A 26,653-nucleotide genomic window follows, 5' to 3' on the forward strand; every position below is an offset into this window, starting at 1 on the left:
TCAAAGTTCCCCTGTTTGTGCATCCAAGGATCTCATTAGCCCTTTTGGCCACAGTATTGCACTGGGACCTGACGTTCTGCTGATTATTTACCATGTCCATCAAATCTTTTTCAGACTCACGGATTCCCAGGATAGAGTCCCCCATCCTGTAAATATGGCCTACGTTCTCTGTTCCTAGATGTATACATTTAGCTGTGTTAATACTTGCATGGCTTGCTTATGATCCAGATCACATTGGATCAGTGACCTGTCCTCTTCATTATTTACCATTTCCGCCAATTCTTGTGTCATCCTCAAACTGTATCAGCAATTTTGTTTTCTTCCAGGTCATTGAGAAAAATAATAAATAGTGTAGGGCCAAGAACTGATCCCTGTGGGACCCCCCATTAGCAACCATACCCACTTATTTCCCTGTTTACGTTTACATTTTGAGACCTATCAGTTAGCCAGTTTTTAATCAATTTAATATGTGCCATGTTAATTTTATATTCTAGGTTTTTTAATCAAAATGTCATGTGGTACCAAGTCAAATGCCTTATAGAAATCTAAGTATATTACATCAATGCTACCTTTATCAACCAAACTTGTAATCAAGTTAGTTTGAGCTCTGTTTTCCATATACTTGAAAGAAATCCTTCTTCTTGTCTTTAATTCTCCTGGCTATAGATTTCTCCTAGTGTTTCTTTACTTCCGGTATCAATTTTCTACAATTCCTGTGCTATGGGCAGTATGGAAAAACTGTTCAATAAGTTGAAGAATCCTCCTGTTTTGTCTGGAGATGTGGACCCAGGACAGCTCTCAGGGGCAAGGTTCTAATATCAGGCATATCTCTAAATCGCTGCTGCCTAAATGCAGGAGATAGAGGGTTGTGACAAAGTGAAAATCTTCTGAAATATCTTTTAATCCTATGTGTGCCTCAGTTTCCACTATATTTTGCATGGCTACCTAGTAGGGGGCGAAAGGACTAAGGGCTTGTCTTCACATACAGCGCTATAGTGGCGTAGCTGCATCAGTGCAGCTGACAAGAGCGCTTCTTCCATTGGCATAATCTTCCATAGAATACCAGGGTTGGAAGGGACCTCAGGAGGTATCTAGTCCAACCCCTGCTCAAAGCAGGACCAATCCCCAGACAGATTTTTGCCCCAGATCCCTAAATGGCCCCCTCAAGGATTTAACTCACAACCCTGGGTTTAGCAGGCCAATGCTCAAACCACTGAGCTATCCCCCAAGAGGCGGTAGCTGTGTTGATGGGAGAAGCTGTCCCTTCGACATAGTACTGTCTACACGGGTGGGGTGGGGTGAGGTGAGGTTAGGTCGGTATAACTTCATCTCTCGGGGATGGATTTTTCAGATCCCTGAGTGATGTTGTTATACCAGTATAGATCTGTAGTGTAAACCTGGCCTACACTTGCTCTCAGGGCAGGCTAAGAGATGGTGTGTGTCTCTGTGTCTGTCGCCCCTAGCTGTCGTAGCCTGAATGGGCCTTTACAAAGGACTGGCTGAGGCCGGTCCCCTATCAGTGGAAAGTCTGAGAAGACAATGGAAAACCCAGTCATCAGGACATTGACATCTAGCAACCAATGACCCAGCAGGAGATGGGCTGAACCAAGGCCCCAAACTGAGACCAAAGAGAGGTGGGGGATAAAGTGTTGGCTTTTGGAGGAAGCCCGTGGGGCTCTCACCTGGAAACCGAGCCCTGGTCTACACTACAAACTTGCGTCGGTATAACTACTGTAAAATCTACACCCCTGAGTGACACAGTTATACTGACCTAACTCCCGGTGTAGACAGTGCTATGGCAACAGGAAGGTGGAGTACCTATGCTGACGGTAGAGGCTCTCCCATAGGTGTAGGTTGTGTCTTCGCTAAGCGCTACAGTGTCGCAGCTGTGCCGTTGCAGTACCGTAAGTGTAGACAAGCCCTGGCTAAGGAGGTCAGACTGAGAGACAGAACCTGAACATTGGGTTTGTTGCGGCTTGGCTGGGCCTCTGGGCTAACCAAGATGGACTGTGCTTTAACCGTTATTTCTGTAGCCTAAGGACTTTCAGATCGTGTGCCAGGTGACTAGTAAATGGTTACCTTGTTTTGAAAAGACTGCCTGTGTCACTGTAAATACTCCCTGGGCATGTCTACACTGCAATTAAAAACCTGAGTCTGGCATGAGCTCGTGGGGCTCAGGCTGTGGGTTTGTTTAACTGTGGTGTAGACTTCCAGGCTTGGGCTCTAGGACCCTGCAAAGTGGGAGGGGCCTCAAATCTCTGACTGCACGCCCTGCGAACCCATCAGCGGATGTCTAATTGCAGTGTAGACATACCCCCTGAGAGCATTGTGCCCTGAAAGGTCACAGTGCAAGCCTCCAGCCGGAGTCTGGCTTGGCTGGATTTGCTGCACGGAGCCATGAAGAGAGATTGGGAATGCTGGTGCCGCCAGCCCAACCTTGGAGGCCACAGGCCTGCCCCTGTTGAACACTGTGGGTCCTTGGGGCCTAGCAAACTGAAGGGGTCACTCTCAGGAGACAGTCTGGGGCATAGACCAGTCTCCATGACAGCAGTGCATAACTGAAGCTAGAATCCAGCTCTCAGTGAGCTATTTCCTTGGTAGGCAGATCTGGTATTTGTTTGCTAACGTTAAGGTTCTCTAAGAGCTAAATCCTCTCCTCTTGTATCTGGCTTAAGTATTGTGGCTTGGTACAGGAGGTTTTGTGAATACTGGCAGGAGCGGATGTTTCCAGGCCTTGGACCATCTACCAGGCTGCTCTGTGACAGCTACTGCAGCCCTGAGGCTTTAGTAGACACTTCTCCTTCCACTGGGGGCAATGTCTGGTGGATCCCCAGCGCCCCATCCCAAATCCCTCAGCATAAATCCGCACCCCACATACAGAACCAGCAGCTCTGGTTCTGGTCCTGCTCTGCATGGGGGGTCTTTGTGGCCACAGGCAAAGAGGCTAAATTTCCCCTTTAGTAATGTGAGAAATGAACAGATTTTAATTAAGGTATGTTCGAATAGGAATGTTTAATTGTAAATTTATTTTAAAATCATGTTGCCAATAGCAGCCAATATGTTCGGAGAACTTCATTATAATGTATTGTGACTCCTCAAAGGTTCATTTCAACAAACAGGCAGATGCTCATCTGGCAAAGAAGCAGTTGTGCACAGACGATATGCGCGGTGATTAGGACACAACAGACTTGTGTGGCAGCATAGAACACAGGCATTGTTTATCTTAAAACACCTACAACTCTACCCCGATATAACACGAATTCGGATATAACACAGTAAAGCAGTGCTCCGGGGGGGGGCGGGGCTGCGCACTCCGGCGGATCAAAGCAAGTTCGATATAACGCGGTTTCGCCTATAACGCAGTAAGATTTTTTTTTGGCTCCTGAGGACAGCGTTCTATCGAGGTAGAGGTCTATTTTCTAATGCCCCAAAGTGTACTAAGCCCCTATTCACCACCAATGCAAAAAGATATTTATAGACACCAGACATCTCTGACATCCATCTCTCACCTGGTCTCTCCAGCGTCTGGCTCCTGCTGGCAGATGAAGTGGTGTTGCATTGTGCTTTGAGGGAGGTTCATTGGGCCTGCCACTGTTACACTTCGCTTCTTTGTCAATACATTTATCTCTCACCAGCTTGTATATTCCCCCATGTTTCGCCTCTGCAGAGACCCTCCTTAACTGTAGTCCAGGCGTTTAGCACACTGACCTATAATCCCCCAAAGCTCCAAATTCTCACTGTCTTCAGCTGTTGAGCCCTCTAAACTGTTTGACTCTAATTTAAGCACTTGCCTCTGAATCAAACTCCTCTAGAACATGGTAAGCTTACAGTGCTGGTAATTTACCCTAACTAGCTGCAGGTTTTGGACAGGAGAGGCTAACCGATACAGACACTGTGTACGTGATTAGATTACACAAAAGGGTTATTCTGTCCTCAACCTGTTGAAGTCTTAAAAACAGAAAAATTGTGCAGATCATTTATAACCAGTTACCCCCTTTGGGCCCACTCACTGGCTTTGAATTGTTTGTCCTCTCCGCTCTTGAATCCTCTGGGGGCCTGCAGTGGAGCAGTTATAGTCCTTTTGTCAGAATGCAAGGACTTGCCTCTTACACCTTCCATGCTGCTCCTCCATTACCAGACTTATGACCTCCATTCATTAAACTGCAATTATTTCTTTCTTCCCCGACCTGGAATTGCAAAAAGAAGTCAAGTATGCATGGCTTCTAGGAGAAATGGATACACTGTCATTTATTCCTGTTGCTCCCTTAGCATTTGCCATACTGAGTTGGACTATTTGTTCATCAAGACAAGTGACTTAACCCATGCCTAATATAGGAGTATTATGGGTTTTGTTTTCCTTTGGGAATTGTGCAATGCCGATCATGGAGGAACAACTCCTTCCTAGTCTTGTGACAATAAGTTTGTGCCAGAAGCAGACTAAAGTATTGTTTTCTCCCTTTTCTAGGTGTGGCACATCAGTGTTATCACGGCTTTATCAAGGCGGTCCAAGAAGGAAATATTCAATGGGAGAGTCGCACGTATCCCTATCCTGGAACCCCAATCACACAGCGCTTCTCACACAGTAAGTACACATTTAGAAAGGAAATATGAACTCTGCTAATCCAGTAATTCAGTGGGTTCCACCCCTAGCAGCTACTGTCATGTTTGCAGAGTATTTATAATAGGTGTTTATACTTTGACCCAAGATGTAGCAGTAGTGCGCATCCCTATAATTGGGTAAAAGGTAAATGTATGTGTAATATGCTGTTCTGACAACACAAACAGTATACAAGTAAATACATAGAATAAAATTTTAATTTATTAATTACATTTTAATTAATTTTATTTATTTTTATTTTATTTTTAATTTATTTTATTTACAAGTATAGATACATGATAAACCATTTGTGGTGGTGAACACTCTGATGCTAAGTTAAGAGGAAAAGTGACTGAGTGACTTAGGAGCACAGCTCCTATTGAAAGTCAGGGGGATGTGTGCTCCTAAGGCATTTGGGCACTTTTAAAAACCCCAACCCTTAGACTTAACTAATTTTCTTCTTAAATATTCAGTCCCTTTTAGCTTTCTGCAGTCAAAATGACCGAAGCTTGAGTCTAATGACTTCGGTGCAGTGACATGGGTAGAGCTAATGAATTGGAGCCTATACATGGCAGCTGGCTTGGCATCTGCGGGTTGCTGCAGTAGATGATGTTTACATATTTCTGCATTAATTGGAGGAGCCTAGGCTGTATTTTACTTCATATAAAGCATGCAGGATTGCAGATTAGAGGCACTGAAGCAATCACATTTTTGATATTGATATGACTTGTTCACAGAAGCCAATGACTCAACGGATGTTGCTTAGTTTAGGAGTGAATCTTTGCTTTCTACCTCTACATTTCTCTAACAACTGAAAAATGTTCACATGCGGGGACGTAAATCAAATGACAATTCATTTGTGTTCCCGTAGCTCCTAGAGGTTCTAGTCCTATTGTGCTAGGCAATTATAAACAAATAACAAAAATTCAGTCCCTATCCGTCTACATCTCTGGTTCTGGCCCCTCTGGGAGATGGCTCTCGGGAACAGGATTTCATTTTAAAAAGGTAAATATAAAGTGAGTGGTAGGATTTTGAGCGTCGTCAGTCATAACATTTTCATATTCCCAAGTAATAGTGTATTAAACGAGTGATGCACAGAATATGGAATTTGTATGGACCCACGCACACACCCATATCCCTCAGGTTTAAGTACCAGTGCTAGTAAACCACCTGAAGATGACTTGCACACTGTTCTATTTACTAACTGCCTTTAGTAGAAAGGCTAAGAGGGCAGCCAGGGAATTAGATACAGATTTCCAGGTTTGGGTGAAACTCGCCAAACCCAATAAAACCCCCTGCCAGAGCAAAAATTTGAGAATATTTTACTAAAAATAAGCTGTGAAAATCCCCACAAGTTCCTCTCTTTCAGTGCTGAAAATTGTAGAGGTGTCCTGGTATATTTGGGGTGTAGAGACACACTGTGGCATCCTTCATCTAGGAAGTAAATGGATAGCGAGTTTGCTTCATGAAAAGGGATCTCAGCCAGGCTTGGTTGAAAACACTGGAGAGAACTTTGGGGGAGAGAAGCTTTGTTAGTCAGGAGGATAACTTGGTAGTTATGTTTAGGCTTTAGAATGCGGGTTGTGACATTTTATACATAACCAATAGTTCCCATCTCTCTCTCTCTCTCTCTCCCTGCTTTTTATTTGAATCTCTATTCTTTCTTAAATTCCTTTGTTATGTAACTGAACTCAAGTGCTGTGCATAATACAGGAATAATGGTCTAAGGTAGAACTGGTAAACTGGTACAGTGTTCCTTTTGGAGCAGAGAATCTGGGATTTCTGTGGGTATCCAGTGATCAGGGGCTGGATACTCCAGGGGGACACTTTGTAGGGACATGGGGACTGGGGCGCATCTGTTGTCAACCTGCCAGGCAAAGAGGGCTGGTGTAGCCCAGAGGAGAATGTGTGGGTGGCTGACGTGCTGGTTGTGCCTAGCTGATCAGGCAAGAGTCCCTCATGTAGGAGGCAGGTGGTAATAAAGTGACTCTCAGCCCTGGGTGCCCCGAGAAGAGTCTCGGTAGTATCTGTTTAAACTCACATCCCACACACCAATTTAACCCTCAGTGAGTTCAAAGGGTTTTTTAAATGATGTTTTGTATTCAGAAAAACTGTTTCAAATTAAGTTGTTTGGTTCTGTCCTTGGTCAGATTTTTGGACAGTGTCTCAGTGTGGTGAAGAGACCTCTGGTTCTTGACTTCCAGGTAATCAATTGTTCCATATTTTTGAAGATTCCTACATTAAAGCCTGGAGGGAAAAAAATGCATGGATTTTTTGTTTTGTTTTGTTTTTTTAAAAAGATTGTGCAGGTCTGACTTTTGCCAGGTGTATTATAAAACTCAAGCAATCTTTAGTCATACTGCTTTTGTCTTGATCAGAATAAATAAGAACCTATTATACAAATGTAGTACAATCTAAAAATATACAATTACAATAGAGCAGTGACTCATCTAGTAAAACACAAGTGGCTGATGCGGTCTCATCGCTACATCAAAAGGTCATGGCAAACAGCAAAGGAATGTAATACGTTATGCCAGAAAAATTGATCCCTCAATGGAATACTTGGTTCTGCAGTGACTTATAAATGCCGAATCTTTTTTCTCAGTAGTAAAGCATGTTACCAGAATACTGGCTAATAGTTATATTAATCGGGAAAATTCTGAATAGCTGTCGGCAGTCCAGATGGTATGTTCATCCCTGGGTATGTTCACACCTGTACAAGGGCACAGGGAGAGAGAAACTCAGAAAAACATACCTATAGTGGTGCTTGCTTCAAGAGCGGTCAGATTGGCTTTCACCCATATGGCGACTTACTATAATAGGAACAAGACCAGCTATGTCTTTTTCTTTGTACGTAACATTATTAAATATGTTTCTGCCTGTTGGCTTTCAGTTGTGTTGAAAGCTTGGACTGAAGATAGCAGGCAAATACAGTTTTAATATATAAAGTAAAACCATGGGAATTTTTTCACTGCAGATATTGGGGCTGGGGGGGGCCAAAGCAGAGGTATGCAGGATTTAGTTTCTTATGGTCTGGAGCAGTAGTCTATACTGGCACTGACATGATATCAGTTTAAATCTATTCCTGCTTTTGATGTAAGTAGTCTAAACAGTTATTGTAGGTCCAGTGGAACATGCGGTTTAATTTGCAGTGCTACCACCCGTTGCTGTGGTGCTGTCAGCTCTCTTAAGCTAAGCAAGGTCAGGCATGGATAAGAGAGCTCTAAGAACCCAGGTGTTGGAGGGAGTGGTGCTGGTTATTTAGCGGATAGCATTATTTCCTCTGAGTCAATACTGAACCACTGCTGCAGTGTGTTAGGAGTTCAGTATACTCTTGGGAAGGCAGCCTTTCACGAGAGATGGAAACTGATTTTGATGACTTAGGGTCATGGAAAAACCCAGAGATGGTTTCATAAGAGTAGGGGTTTAGGCCTGGTGACTTCACTAAATTCTAACTCTAGTAACTGTGTTTTGCTTCCCTAAATTGGTGGTGGTGGTGGTATTCATTTCCTGTCCTAACCTGCAATGCCATGTCTATGTACTGTTAAATAGCTGCTGTATTGCACCTCAGCAATTGCAGCACTGCAAGGATGAGTGAAGGGATCTGTATAGATAACATATACCAGTTTGTTGTTGTGCTTTGGGACCCTTCACTAAGGAAACCATTGTATATAAAGGTCCTTACACGCCAATAGTCAGGTCCACTAAGGAGACTTCACAAAGAATTTGCAATAATATTTTCATTGGGAAGGTGGTGGGGAAATGCAAGTTGGATATAAATAGAGCCCGTTTCTTTTCCTTCCTCTTAAAGTGAGACAGAAATAAAGAAAGTTTATCTGACCTTTAAGGGAACTGCTGTACGCATACTCAGAGTTTTGATGCTCTTCGTTGTATTTAGTAAAGTTAACGAGTTGACCACTTTCCTTGCTCTGAAGGGATTTCTGTATTGAATCCAGCCTTCCAAGTTATAGTCCGCTGATCTTATGCTGGCCGTCTCAGACTACTGTATAAGAAGCTGTGATGTAGCATAGAAGTAATAGACAAAATTTAGAGAACACAAATGTGTTTAAAATAAGATAACTTTGAAATCAGTGCTGTTGATCGTCTCTCTAGGTATTCAAATATAATGGAGTGTTTTACAGGGTTTTGTTTTATTTATGGTGATAGTGGTGATGGTGGATTTTAGGAGCACAAATCCTCTTGACTTTCAGTGGGACTTATGCTCCTAAATCCTAGTTGCTTTTGAAAAATCTACCCTTAGTTCTCAAATTCTCATGCCATCTGCCCAGCAAAAAGCTCTAAGCACAACTACTTCTAATGGACCTCATCGTCAATCCTACTTGGTGGATTGATGCTGGCCCTTTAAATATGTACAACTGGAATGTTCAGTTGTACTGTCATTTTTGCATAAAATTGAGCTGCCTTCCTTTTCCAGAAGCTTTAAATGGTTTGCTAAAGAGAGGCAGGAAAGCGCAGTTTAAATTATTTTGGTCTATGTTTAAAATACATACTGTGCGGACGTCATGGTGCCTGTCTGGCTAGCTTGTTTTTAAAACCAAATAGAGGAGAAGAATGCTGCCACCTCCCTTCAAAAAATAATAAATTGGCTGCACTATGATGCTGCTTGAAAGCAGCAGTTGCAGAGAGTTTGGATTGGGGTGGAGGAAAGCGTTTCAATAACTCTTAACCTGCCGCTATTAGCAAATGATTGGTTTGCAGTTTGGTGGGGAATCCTTCAGGCTGCCTCGAATGCGTTTGTATTTTCCCATTATCTCTTTGTATGTGAACAAGCTGAAGTTAAACTTGTACGTGCATCTAATGGATTGAAATTCCACAAGCTATGGGAGGCTAGAAATTGATCTAGTGGGCTAGTACCCTGGCCTTTCACCTGTAGAGACTGGGGTTTGAATATACATTGAGCCACTCTGTGAAAATGAAATGTGGTGGTAGCCTAGTCCTTATCAGACATGGGCCTGCATCACAAACCACTGCAAACCTTGGCAGTCTCTGCTTAGGGAGAGGCCTAGGACTGTAGAGCAAGCAGTGCTGTAGCTTCGCATCAAGGTGAACTGCCAGAGCTTGGGAAATGGTACAGACACAGTATAATGCAAGGATGGTGCATCATATCACCCACCCTAAAATCTGTTCCAATACTAGTTCTGTTATTGGTAATTTAGGTTTGCGTGGGTGTGGTAGATGTTAAGCCCTTCTGTTCTTTTTTAGAATAGGAGAAATAGAAAAAATATTTGATTATACTCACTGCCTTTGAACACGCTGTAAGCATGTATATGCATATAGGTATGTGTGTGCCAAATGATCATGCTCTGTGTAAGATGTTGACTTGGACCATTGTCCTTCCGTGCTCTGTAGCTGCAAATCCCCAGTTCCTGCTGTGTGGTCAGCTCATGCACTGGACTTTTCTGTGAAAGCCAAGGGCATTCGAGCTATTGGCCTTTCTGTGGGCTTTGAATAGAGGAAGCAGGTGATCTGCATGACAAGTCACAGGTCAGACAATGAGGCATTTCTGAAAGGAGAAGATGGGTTTCATTGCTTCCCCTGCTGAGAGAAGTTGTCAGTGGTTGAATGTACTGTTTTATTACATCTAATTCATTCAGACTTAGTGGCTCTCTTTGGTGGGATGAATATGACTGGTGTGCCTATGGGTGGGCTGTGTTAAAAAAGGGTCATTGACACTACAGATATATCACTGAGTTAAAGAATTATGGCAGGAGCATTTGATCAGTAAAATCCAGGGACATCCTTACCCTTTTACTAGTCTTGAATAAACTGACTTTGAGTTCAGAATAAACCCTGTGAACAGTGACCTTTGGTAACAGCGACCTACCCTAAAGTATTTCCCCTGGGCCACCAGAGTTTGAGCATCACTCCACTTGCTCCCTTTAGTCCACATTTCCCTTTATTTTCTGTCACTGATATTTTGACTCCAGTTACTTCCATAACTTGTGATTTAGAGGACGGGAAGGGCTGGTGCAGTTTCCAAATACACTGTGTCCTCCTTGAGTTTTACGTCAACGGAGAGCTAATATCAGGGTTCATCAAAGCTGCGAAGACGGAGCTCTAATATTGTAAAAGGTGCAGCTCCAGTGAACTCTGACAACCTTAAGTTTCCTTTTCTTTTCAGCCTTCTTTCCTTCCTGGGGAGATTACCACCCTCCTGTCCGCTATTTCTCATATAGCTTTGCTTCGCTTGTCTTGCAGGTTATTTATGATGGTGCTTGGTCTTGAACTTCCACATCTGTTGCTGAGGTTTTGTTTGCATAATTAGAGCTACTCCTTCACTTCTGTGTTAGGCCATTAGCCACAGGCTGGTCTACACCATAGCTCATTGGCTGAACGTTGACATTCTCATTTGTTGTTCTCCTGGTCTATCCCCGTCCCTGACAAGGACAGTGGTCAGTGCTCTCTGCAAACCCCAGCAGATGCCCTTTAGTTTTCCCAAGGCTTAGAACACTTCACTCTTGCTATACATACATCTCTTTTTGTGGGGGTGCGTGATTTACAACTTGCTCTTTTCTGCTAGGTTTTATTTTCCCTTAGAGATTCCTTGAACTAAAATAAAGATACATTCCTATAAGCGCCACCTCGGGGGGACAGTTCTGTTTTATGTTTATATATTTAATATTAGTATTAGCATTGCTATCACTTTGTTCAGTGCAGTTCTGCAGCACTTTGGATTTTCTTAATGGTTGGATGTATCAGTACTAATATGTATTCAATCAGTGAATCCTGATTGAAACTTAAGTGCCAGTTCTCAATGCCCTCTGTTTTGGAGAGGGATGGTTTTGCTTTTTGAAATGGTGTCTCCAAAATGTAATCAAGGTTTGGAACAGCAGATGGGCATGCCAAGCCTTTACTGACATTACAGGCCATCTTCGTGGGCTGATGTTTCAGCAGAGATCAGAACTAAAGAGAGGATACTTTATTAATCCTAGATTCCAAGGCCACAATGGACCATTGTGATCATCTAGTCCGACCACCTATATAACACAGGCCATAGAACTTCCCCAAATGAACTCCTAGAGCAGATCTTTTAGAAAAACATCCAATCTTGAGTTTAAAATTGTCAATGATGGAGAATCCACCATGACCCTTGGTAAGTTGTTTCCATAGGTAATTACCCTCATTGTTAAAAATTTACACCTTATTTCCGGTCTGAATTATCTAGCTTCAACTTCTGGCCATGGGATCGTGTTATGCCTTTCTCTGCTAGATTGAAGAGCCCATTATTAAATATTTGTTCCCCATGTAGATACTTATAGACTGTAATCAAGTCATCCCTTAACCTTCTCATTGTTAAGCTAAACAGATGGCACTCCTTAAGTCTATCACTATAAGGCATGTTTCAGGAGTGCTGGAACAATTTATTTAGTTCAGGTGCTCACAACCATTGAACCAAACTGTAAACCCAGTATATGATGGAAACCATTTGAAGGCAGGGGTGTGGCATGTTTACTAATCCTTTAATCATTCTCGTGGCTCTTCTCTGAACCCTCTCCAGTTTATTGCAGAACTCCAAGTACTTGTACGATATTAAAAATACACAATCAAATGCAGTAACCTGTCTAGCCAGGCCCTCAATCACAATCTAGATTAAATATCAGGAAATAAACTTCTCCCCCACCTCCAGCCATGCCATGTGCCTCTTGCCAAAGCTCCGAGAAAATAGATGAACTTTGCAGCATACCTTGAAGGTTAAAATTTTGGAGCTATTTCAGATCAAAGCTGGATTGAATTCCTGGGTGGAGGACCATTCATGGAGGACATCCCTCCCTTTCAGACCAGGGGACTGACGGCTTGATTGCAGTTGTCAGAATTGTTCATCGTGAGATGCAGTCTCTCTCCATAGATCACAAACCACTTATAGCTTTATCGTCAAAACCAACTCCTTACATTTCACCCAGAAACTAATAAGCAGCCAATGTGGATCATGGCGTGCTGGTATAACGTGCTCTCTGCTTGAAACATAATGTAAGCAGACAGCTGAATTCTGTACTTTGTACGTTTCTGAATAGTCTTTTGGTGCAGCCCCATGTAGAGTGTATTACAGTAGACTCATCTTTAGGGGACAAAGGCATGGGTAACTAGCACCGTTGCATCCCAGAGAAGAGAGAAACCTCACCAAGCACAGACTGGAAACAGTCTTGCAGTTTACCTGATCATCTGGAAGAGTTGTCGTGAATTTAAAATCTCTCTCCCCGCTCTTTCCTTTCGCCAGTTTGCAAGCTCAAGTTACAAACAGCAGATGCTCAACCTCAGTCAAGGAGGCTTATGAAAGCTTAGCTAATGCTTCCAGTTGCTTTCCCCAGCCGGCCTCTCCCTGACCTTTGTCTTGTCTGGGTGATCCTGTGCCAGCTGTCTGTCATTCATGTCCCAGTCACTGACACTGGCTTAGATGAGAGACATGAAAAAGGGCGTCCTTGCCACACTGAACGATGACGTAACTGTACAGGACTCATGAACATACGAGGGAAAGCGCTCATTATCGTAAGAGATAACAAGGAAACCCAAGACTTTGAGGGGAAATACTCAAATAAGGAAGTTCATCTTGTATTATGTTGGCCTCTTTCGCTAGTCAGGATAGTTTAGTAGTCTGAACTTCAGAGAGCGTCTATCCAGAATTCCTGTAGCCCCATGTTCAAACCCTGGCAGGAACAAGTCGCTGTCATTCTTTTAGGGCAGATAGGACCTATTTATAGTTTCTGTTCAGTATGTTCTTGTTTACTCTTTTGTGGAAGGTGCTCTGATCCCATAGTGATGGTACCATGGGATAAAAACCTAGATGGGTAAATGTAGGCATTATAGAGCCATGTCTTAGTGTAAGAATCTGGGTTTTCTTCAGTCTTAGCCAAAATTTCCCCTTTTTACCCTCTTGTCACTTTTATGTAGCTTGCTGTGCATCAGCTCCTGCTAGCTCCACCCAAAAGTGAGCTGCCTTCTGGCAGCTTGCGAAGTGTTCTGTGGTGCTTCAGGACAAAAAGTTCTTTGTAGATGTAAAATATTATGTTACTTAAAATCTCCCTCTATCTGCGTAGACTTGGGCTATGTGCTGTACACCGTAGTCCTGTTAATGTGGAGGATTCTGTGCACCATAGGCGCTGACTCCGTGGGTACTCCAGGGCTGGAGCACCCATGGGGAAAAATTAGTGGGTGCTCTGCACCCGCCGGCAGCCAAGCTCTCATCCCCGCCTCCCCTCCCCATGTCACCTCGCTTCCACCTCCTCCCCTGAGCGCGCCACGTCCCCGCTCCTCCACCTACCTCTCAGCACTTGCTGCCACCAAACAGCTGTTTGGCAGCGTAGCAAGTTCCGAGATGGAGGGGGGAGTGCTCCTGCCGACAAAGCTGCATTCACTTGCTTCGGCAAAACTTTTGTCTTTCGGGGGGTGGGGGGGGAGGAGTACCCGTGAAAGACAGAAGTTTTGTTGACAGTGTTGCAGTGTAGACCAGCCCCAACTGAGCTTTGAGGTGACAGGTTTTTTAAACTTTCAGGAACAGGTCCACTTGATTGGATAATCATTTTACAAAGTTGCTGTCGGTTTACTTTGGTCCGTGATACTTCTAGACTACTCAGTGTTTGTTTAAAGGACTATAACAAGTATTTTCTCTGAGAAAATTTCCTAATTTTATCAAAAATGTGGGGGAGATAATTTTAACGGATTGTGTTTTTTGTTTTTTTTGTCTCCTCCTTTTTAGGTGCATGTTACTATGATGCTAATCAGTCAATGTATGTGTTTGGTGGCTGCACCCAGAGCAGTTGCAATGCTGCATTCAATGACCTCTGGAGACTTGACCTCAATAGCAAAGAGTGGATCCGGCCTCTGGCATCAGGTGAGAGGTGACAGATGTTAAAGACCTTTGGTTGCTCTTATTCTTATTCCTTACAGTAAACTACCCGAAGTTGGCCCTAAGTGTCTTCCCTATAGGGAATATACAACTTAATACTTAGCTTTCCCATTCCTATCATCATTAGCTTCTCTAGCTGAATGCTTTTTAGGTTGTATCTGTTGGTAAATGCAGAGTATTTTGGTGTCCTTCCATCCAGAGAACTGTACTGTGGTGCAAGTTGAATGCCTTTTCTGTAATCTAGCAAACTGTTTAATGCTACTTTGTGCTATGTATAATTAGTGACACTTAGGTGAAGTTGAGAGCCTGGGTTGATAGAAGTCATTGTCCCAGTGCTGAGAGCTTTGAATAACTTCGGCGGTTGCCAGTTCAGGTATTTGGAGGAGTGGATAAAACATGTCTCAGCTGGTTACCCACGGCAACCAGGAGCGTGGGAAACAGGTACACTCATGCAATCCCCATCGTGTGAGCTAGAGCAGAAAAGGGCTAAAAGTTATTTCCCACAGTGGTTTTAAACATTAAAAATCTGTTTAAACATGTTTTTTTTTCCATATAACTCCAATTTCAGTGCAAAAGTGTAACAACTGCAGGAGTAGAGGCAGTTCTTTGAAATGTGAGGTGCCCTGCTATATAACAAGGGAAGCCAATGGGAGAACAGTGTTATCACTACTTATTTGTGTTATCTTAGTGCCTAGCACTGCCCTAGTCATGGATCAGAACTCTAGGCTCTGTACAGACACAGAAGAAAGATGGCCCCTACCCTTAGTATCTTTCATGCTCACCCTGGAGAGTTAGGTCCAGATGACATTAACTGCGTTTTTAATCAGAAAATCCAATGTCTTGTATCTAAGGGTTAAAAATAAGCAGGTAGTGAGTGCTTAGACTTGAGCTCAAAGTGACCGATATAAGTTTCACTGACAAGTGCCATGTGGACAGCTCTCCTGCCGACGTAGCTACCACTGTTCATTGGGGGTGGTTTCATTATGCCGACAGAAGAGCAGCTACACAGGAGATCTTACAGCGGCACAATTCTCACAATTAAAAAGGGGGAGCTGATGAAGGTGTCAAGATTGTTTTTGAGGCTCAAATTGCTGATTTAAGAAGGTCTTGTATTTGAAGATCGGTCTGATAACTAATCCTTGCAGGTGCTCAGATAGTGATGGGCAACATAATCAAAACTCATAGTTTTTAAAATCTTCTTACAATGCAATAACTTAACATGTGTATGATCAGACTGACTTCTTCCTCTCCTGTTGTTGCAATGCTGTGCCATCCCGAATGTATTTAATCTGGTGAGGGGTGGGGAAGACTATGTAACTGGCAGTGGTTCTTCATTGAGGCTGAATGTAGTATATCGCCTGCAGTTCGTTTTTATTTAAAAAATGTTCTTACTGTGTTTAATGAATCCAGATACTAGCACCCAGATCTGCATCTAGATCCCTCTGTCCATAATGTGTACAGAAAAATTCCCACTGTCTTAACAAACAGCGCTCTTAAAGAGCAAGTCCTGTGGGAATATGTCAGAGTTAAGTCCCATGGGAAGATCCCCTGAGGAAATATTTCTGCATGCTGTCATCAGCACATGTGCCCAGATCAGATCGCAACTGAAACTTCAGACAAGGAGTCTAGCTGAACAGAGCACATTTCTCCTTCTGTCTTCAGATGAGATGACTCACCCATGCTAGTGCTTCTGGTGGTTGTTGCACATAGCAATTGCCTTTTGATGTCCTTGCCACAGCGTTCTCACTGCCTGGGAAAAAGAGTAGGAAATTAGAGGGGCAAAGACAGAAAAACCGAGTAAGGACATTAAATTCAAACAAGTCCTTGAACAAATAAAAGGAAACGACATTTAAGGCACATGTGGAATTCACTGCACCTTGAGGCAGAGGTAAAGGAAGCAGGTGGGCTTTAAAAGGAGAGCTAATTTTATTAACACGTCGTTCTGCACAGGGAAATCAAATCTCGTGCTTCAGTGTAAGCTATCTGCCTATAGGGGATAGGGAGGAGTCCCAACTCCCTGCCTTTCCGCTCCAGTATTACACATTTAACTCGCGACACGTTATGGGGTGAGATTTAATCTAGGGGCAGGGCCCCTGCAGGAGGCCAGATACTAGATTTGGCAAAGGCTTTGATCTGATATGGCAAATTCGTGTGCTTATTTAGAATGAATGCCTCTTGGGTAGCGAGAAACTGCTTATGTCTTGAAGAAATTTTGGTACTGTACAATTGATGGCTAAGTGGACAATGGAATTGCTTCCAGAGGTAGTTCAAAGTACACCTTCCATTATCATATATTAAGATCTAGCTGATCCTTAAGGAAGACGCATGACAGATATTTAGTTTAGTGTCTGTGGAATCTGTTTTTCCATTTGGAGGAAGAACAAGGAGCTATTTTAATCCCATTTCATAGGCTCAGGAATCAGTTCTTTGATCCTTCCCATATTCCATCTTATCTCTGCCTCTTGGACGGCTGGTTTGTTGAGAGAGCGAGGAAGACCTGGCTATTAAAGCAAGCTGAAGTGTGTTGACTGAGGGCCAGGCTGAATGCTTTGGCAGCTGCCCAATCTAAGGATTTTAAAATGAGCTGAGAAAGGTCTTAATGCCAGTCACATCCCTACTGCCAGAATTCCATAAATGGATCACACTGGCTGCAGGTGAAGGGCTTACTTTGTTTCAGTTCAGACCTGTTGTCTTCGCTTTGTTTTTGTCCTTTGGGGGAATTAGACTAAATGACAACACGGTTGGGTACAGCATCTCCCAACTGAGATATTGTGCTTAAGCAAGCAGTAAATATTTAGCTTTCAAAGAAAAAATTGGCTAATGCTTGCTTTCTCTCAAAGACGTAGGGAGGAGTGAAATAATGTCTTCTGGTTTAAAGGAAACCCCCCATTGTTGAGATTTCAAAATACTCTGTTTATATCTGTAACCAAGGCAGTGGCTTTCTTTTTAAATTAACAATGTAGTTAACATTAATAGAGCTAAAAATATTAATACCCTGTAGCAGGTTTTGAAACAGAGCAAAGGGGAGCCTCTCTAACCTTTATTCCCTTGCACTCTTCTGGCCACATTCCTATCCCAGCAATCTGCAGATTCCACTTCTCCATGCAAATCTGTGTTGGGCAGATGGGAGTGTGTATAGAGGTGATTGATAGCCAGGGTCATTGGGAGGCTTGCATGCAACCTCACCACCAACTGGAGGGGAGAGAGCCAGGGCCATAGAGGGAGACAAATGCATGCAACAGCTGCAGTGGAATGGAGTTCAGAAAGGACACCTGGAGGTTTGGTTTAAGGAGGAAAATAGGTCAGCCAGGCTTGGAGGATTTACCAGGATTCAGGGCTGAGGTCAGGCTGGGCTGGGCTCCCTAGTTGAAGCTGTAGGCATTAATGTTGTATGTGGGATCTCTGGAATATGTAGAATGTGCCTGGCCAGTGTGAAATGCACTAAATAGGATTCTTTCCTTCCGGGTGCCTAGAAACCACAACAGAACGCAGGTGCTGGGAGCGTGAATCGGCTGTTAGTACATTGGGTTGAAGTAGGCTGCAGGCCTTGTGAAATGCTCTGGTGGGCTGTAGGTTGGGCACCCCTGGTTTACATTAATCAGTCCACCCGAGTGTAGCAATAGATCATGGTTGGATAAATAGACATAAGAGTGTATCCCCAAAGAGTCGTCATTCTGGTTAATCTTTGCCAAAGGAACTCCTCGATCATCTACGTTTTTCTCTGGTCTCTTTTCCCATTCAGTTCATAGGTTTATATTCTGCTGGAGCCCTGCACTTGGTTCCTGTGTGCTTAGGCCTTGTGTCAAACCTGAAAATACGTTTTCTGACTGAGTAGCAGAAGCCCTACGGCACAGTCCACAGTAGATTGTCAGGAGGCCCCTGTTCACTAGTGTGGGGGGGGGGGGTGTTGAGGGAGGACAGAGGGATCAGATGTTAGAACCCAGGTGTTTATCTTAGCATCACAACCATGACAACATACCAACTGGTTCCCCAAAGTGATGAAATCCCAGGAATAACCATGACACAACAGTAGTTGAAGTCCAAATGCTGTTCAAGTAGATGAGGCTCTTCAGAGCCTGCCTGCATTCTCCATTGGTTCTGCCTCATCAAATCATTCTTAGCTAAGCAGCCATCGCCTCCTTCCTTGGTGCTGTCTTCCCAACAGCTACCTGGGGAGGGTACAGTTCCCAAACTCCTCCCTTTCCTCAGCTTGCTTTGCCATGAAAAGTGCCCACCAGGCAATGGCCTTCCCTTCCCCCTCTGATATCAGAAGGGTTCAGTAGACTCATGGCTTACGTCTTCCTGTTTGCTGTGAACATGCATACTAAGACCCTTCCAGTCAGAGCAGAGGGTAAAACTTTCCAGAACGTGCTTCCTGGTGCTTTCCTGTCCCTATACCAGGCCATCCCAGCCTTCTGTCTCTGGGGAAGTGGGAGCCTTCTCTTCCTTGGCTCACAGATTCACTCTTGGGGCCCTAACAAAACATAAACAAGGGAAAACTAATTCTAGCTTTTTAAAAGCACTGACCCCTTCCTTATTCTCCAGAGACAGCTTGTCACAGGACCCTTTTTATAGGTCCAATTCCTTTGGGAAAGAACATTCCTACCCTGGTTGTAATTCTTTAGCCAAAAATGTGATGAGCAGAAAGTTTTCACTTTAAAAGCTTTATCTAGAATATTCTGGGTGGTATATATTTTTCTTAAGTAACACAGTGCTTGTATCGGATGATCGCTCCAGCAGCTGGCTTTGTTAACCTTATTTCTTATGTCTGTGACTCTCTCCTTCCCTTGATTACTCTTGGGAATTTTGTTTCACTGCGCGTGCGCAGAATTCGTGGCCCCCGCAGATTTCTTTGCTTCCCCGCAGAAAAATAACTTCTGATGGGGAAGCAAAGGGAAACTGCAAGAGAGGTCATGTGCCTCTCCCCGGCAGTGCAGGCAGGTCAGTTTGGGCGCCTGGAGCAGCTGGTAGAGAGACAAATCACTGGTGGGACGGGAGGCTGGGCATTCATGTGCGTGAGAGAAAGACACTCTGTCTCTCTCGCTCGCTGTTGCGGCACACTCTGTGTGGAGGGGCAGGGTTTTGCGGTGTTTCTGGGGAGGCAGGCTCTGTCCCCTCAGGCAGAGCAGAATGTAGTCGCTTGCCTGCTTAGTGAATTGTTCCCATTGTTCTTAGCGAATTTCCCCCAGGAGTATAAAACAGGTGTAAAAATGATAAGGCTCCTTCACATTGCCACAGTGGTGTAAAGGACAGTGTGGCCTTATAAATGCATACGGTGCTTTAGTGATTAGAACTGGTCTAAATTTTTGGACTGAAAACATTTCCTATCAAAATGTGCTCCATGCCCTGTTTGCTACTGACCTTCCTGGAGATGGTCAGTAGCCAATATAAATTGTGAGTTTGAGTTCCCAGCCCTCACTTGCTCTTCAGTTGGCTATGATCTAACACTGAGCATATGGCTGCATATATTTTTTGACTAATAACCAGAAGTAAAGGGTCAATACCAGCTACGTTACCGAGGGGGTTGGGGATTTCCTTTGATGCCTCCCCACCCCCATCCTTCATCCATTATATTGTCGTTTAAATAAATTACCAAAATAATTGAAACCAGCATGATTATATTGCATTATTTTAACAAATAAAATATGCAGAGTTTTAAAATCTTGTGCGCAGAATTTTTAAGTTTTGGCACAGAATTCCCCCAGGAGTCCTTGATGCATGTTTTCCCTCCCCAGCCTCTACACAGTGTCTGCTCCTGTGTGTGTGTGTGTGTGTGTGTGTGTGTGTGTGTGTGTGTCGGGGTGTGTGTCGGGGTGTGGTGATAAGAGCATAGATGTTGTCACAATGAACGCTGAATGCGCTTATTTAGGTGACTGTTCTACTGATCAGTAGGATGCTGAGTATTTTCACCCAATGGCAAACGCGGGGTTCACCAAACCTTGGCCACTGGAGTTTTAGGGTCACAATTCCCCTCTTGAACTGAAGTGGGAAGATGCACTTGATGTTGATTCAGTAAAGCTAAAAGACTGTGAATGAGCTAGGACAGATGCTCTTGTCATCTGTCCAACATTCTGCTATTAGATGCAGCCTTTCTGGTGTTGGAAGGCTGCATTGGCTGCGGCATGATAGAGCAAGAAAGTTGGCCTTCAGTCATTTTTGTACTGTCATTGGCCTTTGAATTCTGTGGTGTAACCTTGACAAAACAGCCCAAAAGACTCCGGCCGAGCAAAAGTTCTGCTTTTGTAGCGCTCATGAAACAGTGAGAGATGTTGCTAAGAGATGGTAGTGAGTTTTTGTAGCAGCAGCACCTGATTAAATCTGGCAAGATTCGAACATGAGCTTCCTTGTTCAGAGTTCTGTCACAGATGGTTGTCCCTTCTGTAGCTGGGGATGAGGCATAAACCAATTGAAAGAAATGGTCTATTCCGGAAACCTTTGGGTGCTAACAAAAATCAGTCATGGACCTGAACTGCAGTGCACTAGAGACTGCAGGCATTAAAAGCGGAAACCTGGAATCTATTAACTTTTATCCCATTATGGATATGAAGAATGGACAACAAAACCTTCCTCAAATCATGATATACATGAGCACCACTGATGTGACCGCTATGGGCCCACTCTTGGCTTCAGAAGGGCTCTGAGGTAGCTGTAATGTTATAACATGGCCTGTGTTGGGCAATTGCAATGATGACGGTAGTTGGCTGGTTTGATTTCAGACCCTAACACATGATGATGATTTCATAGAATAAATTTCATGGAATATCAGGGTTGGAAAGGACCTCAGGAGATCATCCAGTCCAACCCTGCTCAAAGCAGGACCAATCTCCAGACAGATGATTTCCCCCCCCCCCCCCGATCCCTAAATGGCCCCCTCAAGGATTGAACTCATAACCCTGGGTTTAGCAGACCAATGCTCAAACCACAGAGGTGGAAGGGGCAGTCAAATAATTATAAGTCCTTGTTTTCAGATCACCTTAAAGTACAGCTTTAGCACACTTTCTGAGCCCTATGGGAGAGGAACTCTGTGTGTACGTACAGTATCAAGCACATGTGAGCATTAATGCAACATATATAATAGTAATGTGTGTTTGGTATTCAGGAAATGATTCCGTTCCTGTTGGTCTAGTGCTCTCTCCAGTTGAATAATTACTCTATCATTGGTGTTTCTGTGGCTAGAAAATATTCTGAAACGCACTTATTTTTCAGGTGATTATTGCATTCATCGAGACCAAGTGACTTTGCCTGCCTATAAAGTGCTGTTATAAACTGCTCATATATAAGCCTGAAGTTTAATAATTGTTAGAGCCTTGTGTGGATACAAAACATGGTTCACGGCTGTCCACGAATGCGCATGTCCGTGGATATAAAGTGGATATCTGCAGATTTGTGGGGCTCTAATCATTGTTGGTGTTTACGTGGCTCCAGCTACCTCAGACTGGTCATGTTGTCAGGTCAAGGACTTAGAGAAGCAATTTTTGACACTTGTTTGTTTCTTGGAACAGCTAGTTCTAGTGTAGGTAAGAGGCTGCTTTAACCTCGTAAGTAGCAGAGGAGTTGATACAAGAGGCTATTTGAGCGACTAGGTAAGAGCAATCATATAACTGAGTTCAACAGTCTAGCAGGAGGGATTATTTTGTGTATATATAGTGTCACTGTGTGTGTGTGTGTGTGTGTGTGTGTGTATACACACTAGCACAGTGACACTAAAGTTTAGAAAGTGAGATTTCATAGAAGTGGGGAAGTTGGTTGAAAATGGTAGATAATGTAATACCGACAACTGCAAGGGTAAATTAAATTATTTCTTCCAGTTACACGTTTTTGGTTCTAAATTAACTATAATCACACAGGAAAAAAGCAGGGGAGATCATTGTGGACAGCTCAGTGAAAATATCTACTTAATAGTCAGCAGCATTTAAAAAAGCCATCAATGCTAGAATGCATAAAGAGTGGAATAGAAAATGCTGAAACTGTCATTAAATTTTTAGTATACCCTGTGCTGGACTGCCGTGTTCAATTCTGGCACATTTTTTTGAGATATCTCAAAAAAATATACCAGAGGCACAAGGGATCCAGAGAAGGGCAATGAAAGTAATGGGAGGGATGGAAAAGTTTCTGTATGAGAAGAGACTAAAAACATCAGGCTAGTTTAATTTAGTCAGGATAGGGTAGGGTAGGGGATGTGATAGAAGTATGTAAAATAATGGTGTTTAGGCAGATGCAATTTACTTTTTCTCTATCTACTTTCTCCTGATATAGAACAAGGGGCATTCACAAAGACAACAGATTAAAGGAGTTACTGTTATACGCAATGTATAAGGCCAAATCTACAGAGTTTTCCTGACATCGCTATGTTGGTTAGCAGTATTGGAAAAAAAATCACATCTCTGACCAACTATGGCTCTCTGTGTGGGCATAACTTACACCGGCAAGAGTTCTTTTGCTAATAAGGCTCACGTCATTTGTGGAAGTGGTTTAACTATATGGGCAGAAGAATTCCTTTTGCCAATATAGCAAAGCCTTTGTAGCGTAGACTAGCTCTAAACTTGTGGGACTTGTTGCCACGAGACAGTCCAAGAATTTAGTAAGATACAAAAAGAGAAAATGTGTATGGATAATGGAAATATTTACAGTTGCATTAGGATTAATCCCTGCACCTCCCATGTTTCAGAGTATAAACCAGCCACTATCTGCCGGAGGTTAGTGTATTTAAAAAAAGGTTGTTCCGATTGTTAATGATCTCTTGTAAATTGCACTGAAGCGTTTGGTACTGGCCCCTGTGGAGGTGACACTAAACTAGACAGACACTTGTCTGCCCTTGTATTGCAATTCCTATCTTCCTATTATGCATTAAAATAGGGAACACTGTAATATGTGCACCTGCACTGAACAGAATAGGTCCTGGTCTGGGCACACCAGTAATCAGTTGTCTAAAGCATTGGTTCTCAACCAGGGGTCCGGGGCCTTGAGGGCCTCCAAGCAGGGCCAGCGTTAGACTCGCTGAGGCCCAGGGTAGAAAGCTGAAGCCGCACCGCATGGGGCTGAAGCCCAGGTCCCTGAACCCTGCCACCCGGGGCTGAAGCCTGAGCAATGCAGCTTTCTGGGGGTCCCTGTTGCCTGGGGCCCCAGGCAATTGCCGTGATTGCTCCCCCTAACGCCGCCCTGGCTTTTATATGCAGAAAACCAGTTACTGTGGCACAGGTGGGCCGTGGAGTTTTTATAAAATGTTGTGGGAGGGGGGCTCAGAAAGAAAAAGGTTGAGAATCTCTGGTCTAAAGTACTCTAAAGCCATGCCATAGCAGGAGGCATGCAAGGAGCACAAGGAAGTAAGCCCCGATATCTGGTATGGAGCACACAGAAGAAGCTGACTGTGCCGGTCAAAACCTAGGAAGGATCACTGAGTAGTCATTTTAGTTTTGGCCTCAGCTGCTGTCTTTAGCCATCAAATAGTTCAGTATAGAATGTTTTAAAATGAAACGCAGCTGGAATTTTTGGTGCTGAGTAGTATTTATTCTGGATGTAAACGTTTTACACTAGAAAACCAGGATTAAAGTCAGACCTGAATTACAGTGCAGCTTTAAAAAAAAAAAAACAGCTTAGCAAGAGAGAGGAGAAGACTGCTCTTAGTTTTGAGTTGGTAACACTTCCCTCATCAGACATAAAGACACTGAACATACTCTGGAAAAGGGCACTAGGACGGCAGGATCTGTAGGTATTTTTGCCCAACCTGTTCGTTCTCAGTTAGTTTTTCTGCTCTTTTCCCTCCATTTACTAGTTGTGTAGAACATGAATCCTGCATTCACTATTGAGGCCCTTGTAGAGCAACGTTACATAACTTCCCTTTCCAGCGACTGTGTCAGCATTTGGCCCTGGGGTTACTAGATCTCATTTGAACCCATATCTGTTCTTAGTAGACTGATATACTACCAACTGTGTCACTATGGCTGAATTAATACCCATATCTGATTATTGTACGCCCGAGGTAAATCCAGTCTCTTAGTATAATTCTTTCTTATGTCTAGGTCTGGCTTTTTCTTCTCATAGTAGTTCAGTGGTTCTCAACCCCTGGTGGTACACAGAAGTCTTGCAGGGGGTACATCAGCTCATCTAGATATTTGCCTAGTTTTACAACAGGCTACATAAAAAGTACTAGGGAAGACAATACAAACTGAAATTTCATACGACTTGTTTATAATGCTTTATAGACGATACACTGAAATGCAAATACAACATTTATATTCCAATTGATTTATTTTAGAATTATATGGTAAAAATGAGAGCAATTTTTCAGTAATAATGTGCTGTGACACTTTTATATTTTTATGCCTGATTTTGCAAGGAAGTTATATTTAAATGAGCTGAAATTTGGGGGTACGTAAGACAAATCAGACTCCTGAAAAGGGGTACAGTAGTCTGGAAAGGTTGAGTGAGACTGCTATAATTGATCTTTCATGCTGCCGGCCTTCTGATACGTCACCACATTATAGCCTTTAATACATAGTATTTCTGACATGAGTTTTGCCCTTGAAATTAAATGTATTGGACACGTCTCATTGTCTACCACTTTCAACAAACTCAAACGGATTGTAAAAAGATTCTTCAGTGGCCCTGCAGTGGTCCTCTTCAGTGCCATAGTGGACTGTGCAGGAAAAAAGACCTTTAAAAATGATAGGCTGCATTGGGAAAACCATGGGAATGGGTATGAGCGAAAGCATGTCTGAAGAGGGTTTCTGGTGACTAGAGAAATATGGTTATAATTTTATATTTATTAGAGCATTTCATCCCGGGAGGATCCCAAAGCAATTTTATGAATAACAGCATCACTGAAATTCCACCACATCTCTGGTACAGGGCAGCAACTGACTGTCCAGCAGTAGTGGGGAGTAAAAATTTTGGCCAAGGACATGAGATCTTTGCTGTCCAAATAGAACAGACAGAGGCTTGGTCATATCTTGCAGTTTGCTACATTTGGAGGCTACTTGGGCATTTTTGAAAATTGTACCCTGAGTCCCATTTTCAGAAGGCACTTAAGAGCCTAAATCTCATTGAAAGTCTCTGGGACATAGGAGCCTAAGGCTAGGTCTATACTACCCGCCTGAATCGGCGGGTAGAAATCGACCTCTCGGGGATCGATTTATCGCGTCCCATTGGGACGCGACAATCGATCCCCAAATCGGCGCTCTTACTCCACCAGCGGAGGTGGTAGTAAGCGCCGCCGACAGAAAGCCGCAGAAGTCGATTTTGCCGCCGTCCTCACAACGGGGTAAGTCGGCTGCGATACGTCGAATTCAGCTACGCTATTCACGTAGCTGAATTTGCGTATCTTAAATCGACTCCCCCCTGTAGTGTAGATGTATCCTTAGTCACTTGTAGATTTGACTTGAATTCCTAAGCCACTTTGCTTTTGAAAATGTAACCCTTAATTGATGTGCTTCAGGAGAATAAAGGCCTGGATTGACCCTGCAAGACTCAGGTCTGTGGTTCCATGAAATTCAGGTATTCTGAACCAGATGCACATAGACCCCCTTGGCTAGTCCATCCTTGGCAGGTTGGCAGTTAGTTTGCTCTCTCCATTTGTGCAGTTGTGGAAAATGTCTTTAATGGAATTTTTTTGATTAAATTATGGAAAATGTCAAGGCTGAGGGATGGGAAATCAGCACTTGCAAGTTTGCTAGAACTGCTACTTTTCATGTTCCAAATGAATTCATCCATGCAGTGCCTGTGTGTGCAGGAGCAGAGGGAGAGCCCCTGGGAGGTTAATCAATCACTATATTTGTGTTTAGAAGGGGTGAGCCATATTGGAGATTAGACACTTAATTTAAGGGCAGGTCTACACTACAGCGGGGATCGACGCTCTGAGATCGATCCACCAGCAGTCAATTTAGCGGGTCTAGTAAAGACCCACCAAATCGACTGCAGATTGCTCTCCAGTTGACCCCTGTACTCTACCTCCGGACAAGAAGAGTAAGGTAAATTGGTGGGAGATTTTCTCTGCCCCCCCCTCCCCCCCACCACCCTGGTGTAGACTCCGTGGTAACTTGACCTAAGGTATGTAAACTCCAGCTACGGTATTCACGTAACTGGAGTTGCATAGCATAGGTCTACTTACCATGGTAGTGTAGACCTAGCCAAAGTGTTGTTTCACAACACAGATCTGTCCTCTCTTGACTTGCAAATCCTTCTCCATTTTCGCCTTT

At 43.5% G+C, this 26,653-nt stretch overlaps 1 protein-coding gene across 2 annotated transcripts in view; it reads left to right on the top strand.

Moving 5' to 3' along the window:
• FBXO42 (F-box protein 42) overlaps positions 1–26,653 on the top strand; it is a 92,697-nt gene that overhangs the window by 42,132 nt on the left and 23,912 nt on the right. Inside the window, exons 3-4 of one of the 2 annotated variants that reach the window (XM_034753183.1) lie at positions 4,466–4,582; positions 14,310–14,444. In XM_034753183.1, coding sequence (XP_034609074.1) covers positions 4,466–4,582; positions 14,310–14,444 — 252 coding nt within the window. The remainder of the gene's footprint in view (positions 1–4,465; positions 4,583–14,309; positions 14,445–26,653) is intronic. The other variant, XM_034753184.1, reaches the window with a different exon arrangement.

This window comes from Trachemys scripta, chromosome 19 (assembly GCF_013100865.1).
Source record: "Trachemys scripta elegans isolate TJP31775 chromosome 19, CAS_Tse_1.0, whole genome shotgun sequence".
Taxonomy (NCBI): Eukaryota; Metazoa; Chordata; order Testudines; family Emydidae; genus Trachemys; species Trachemys scripta.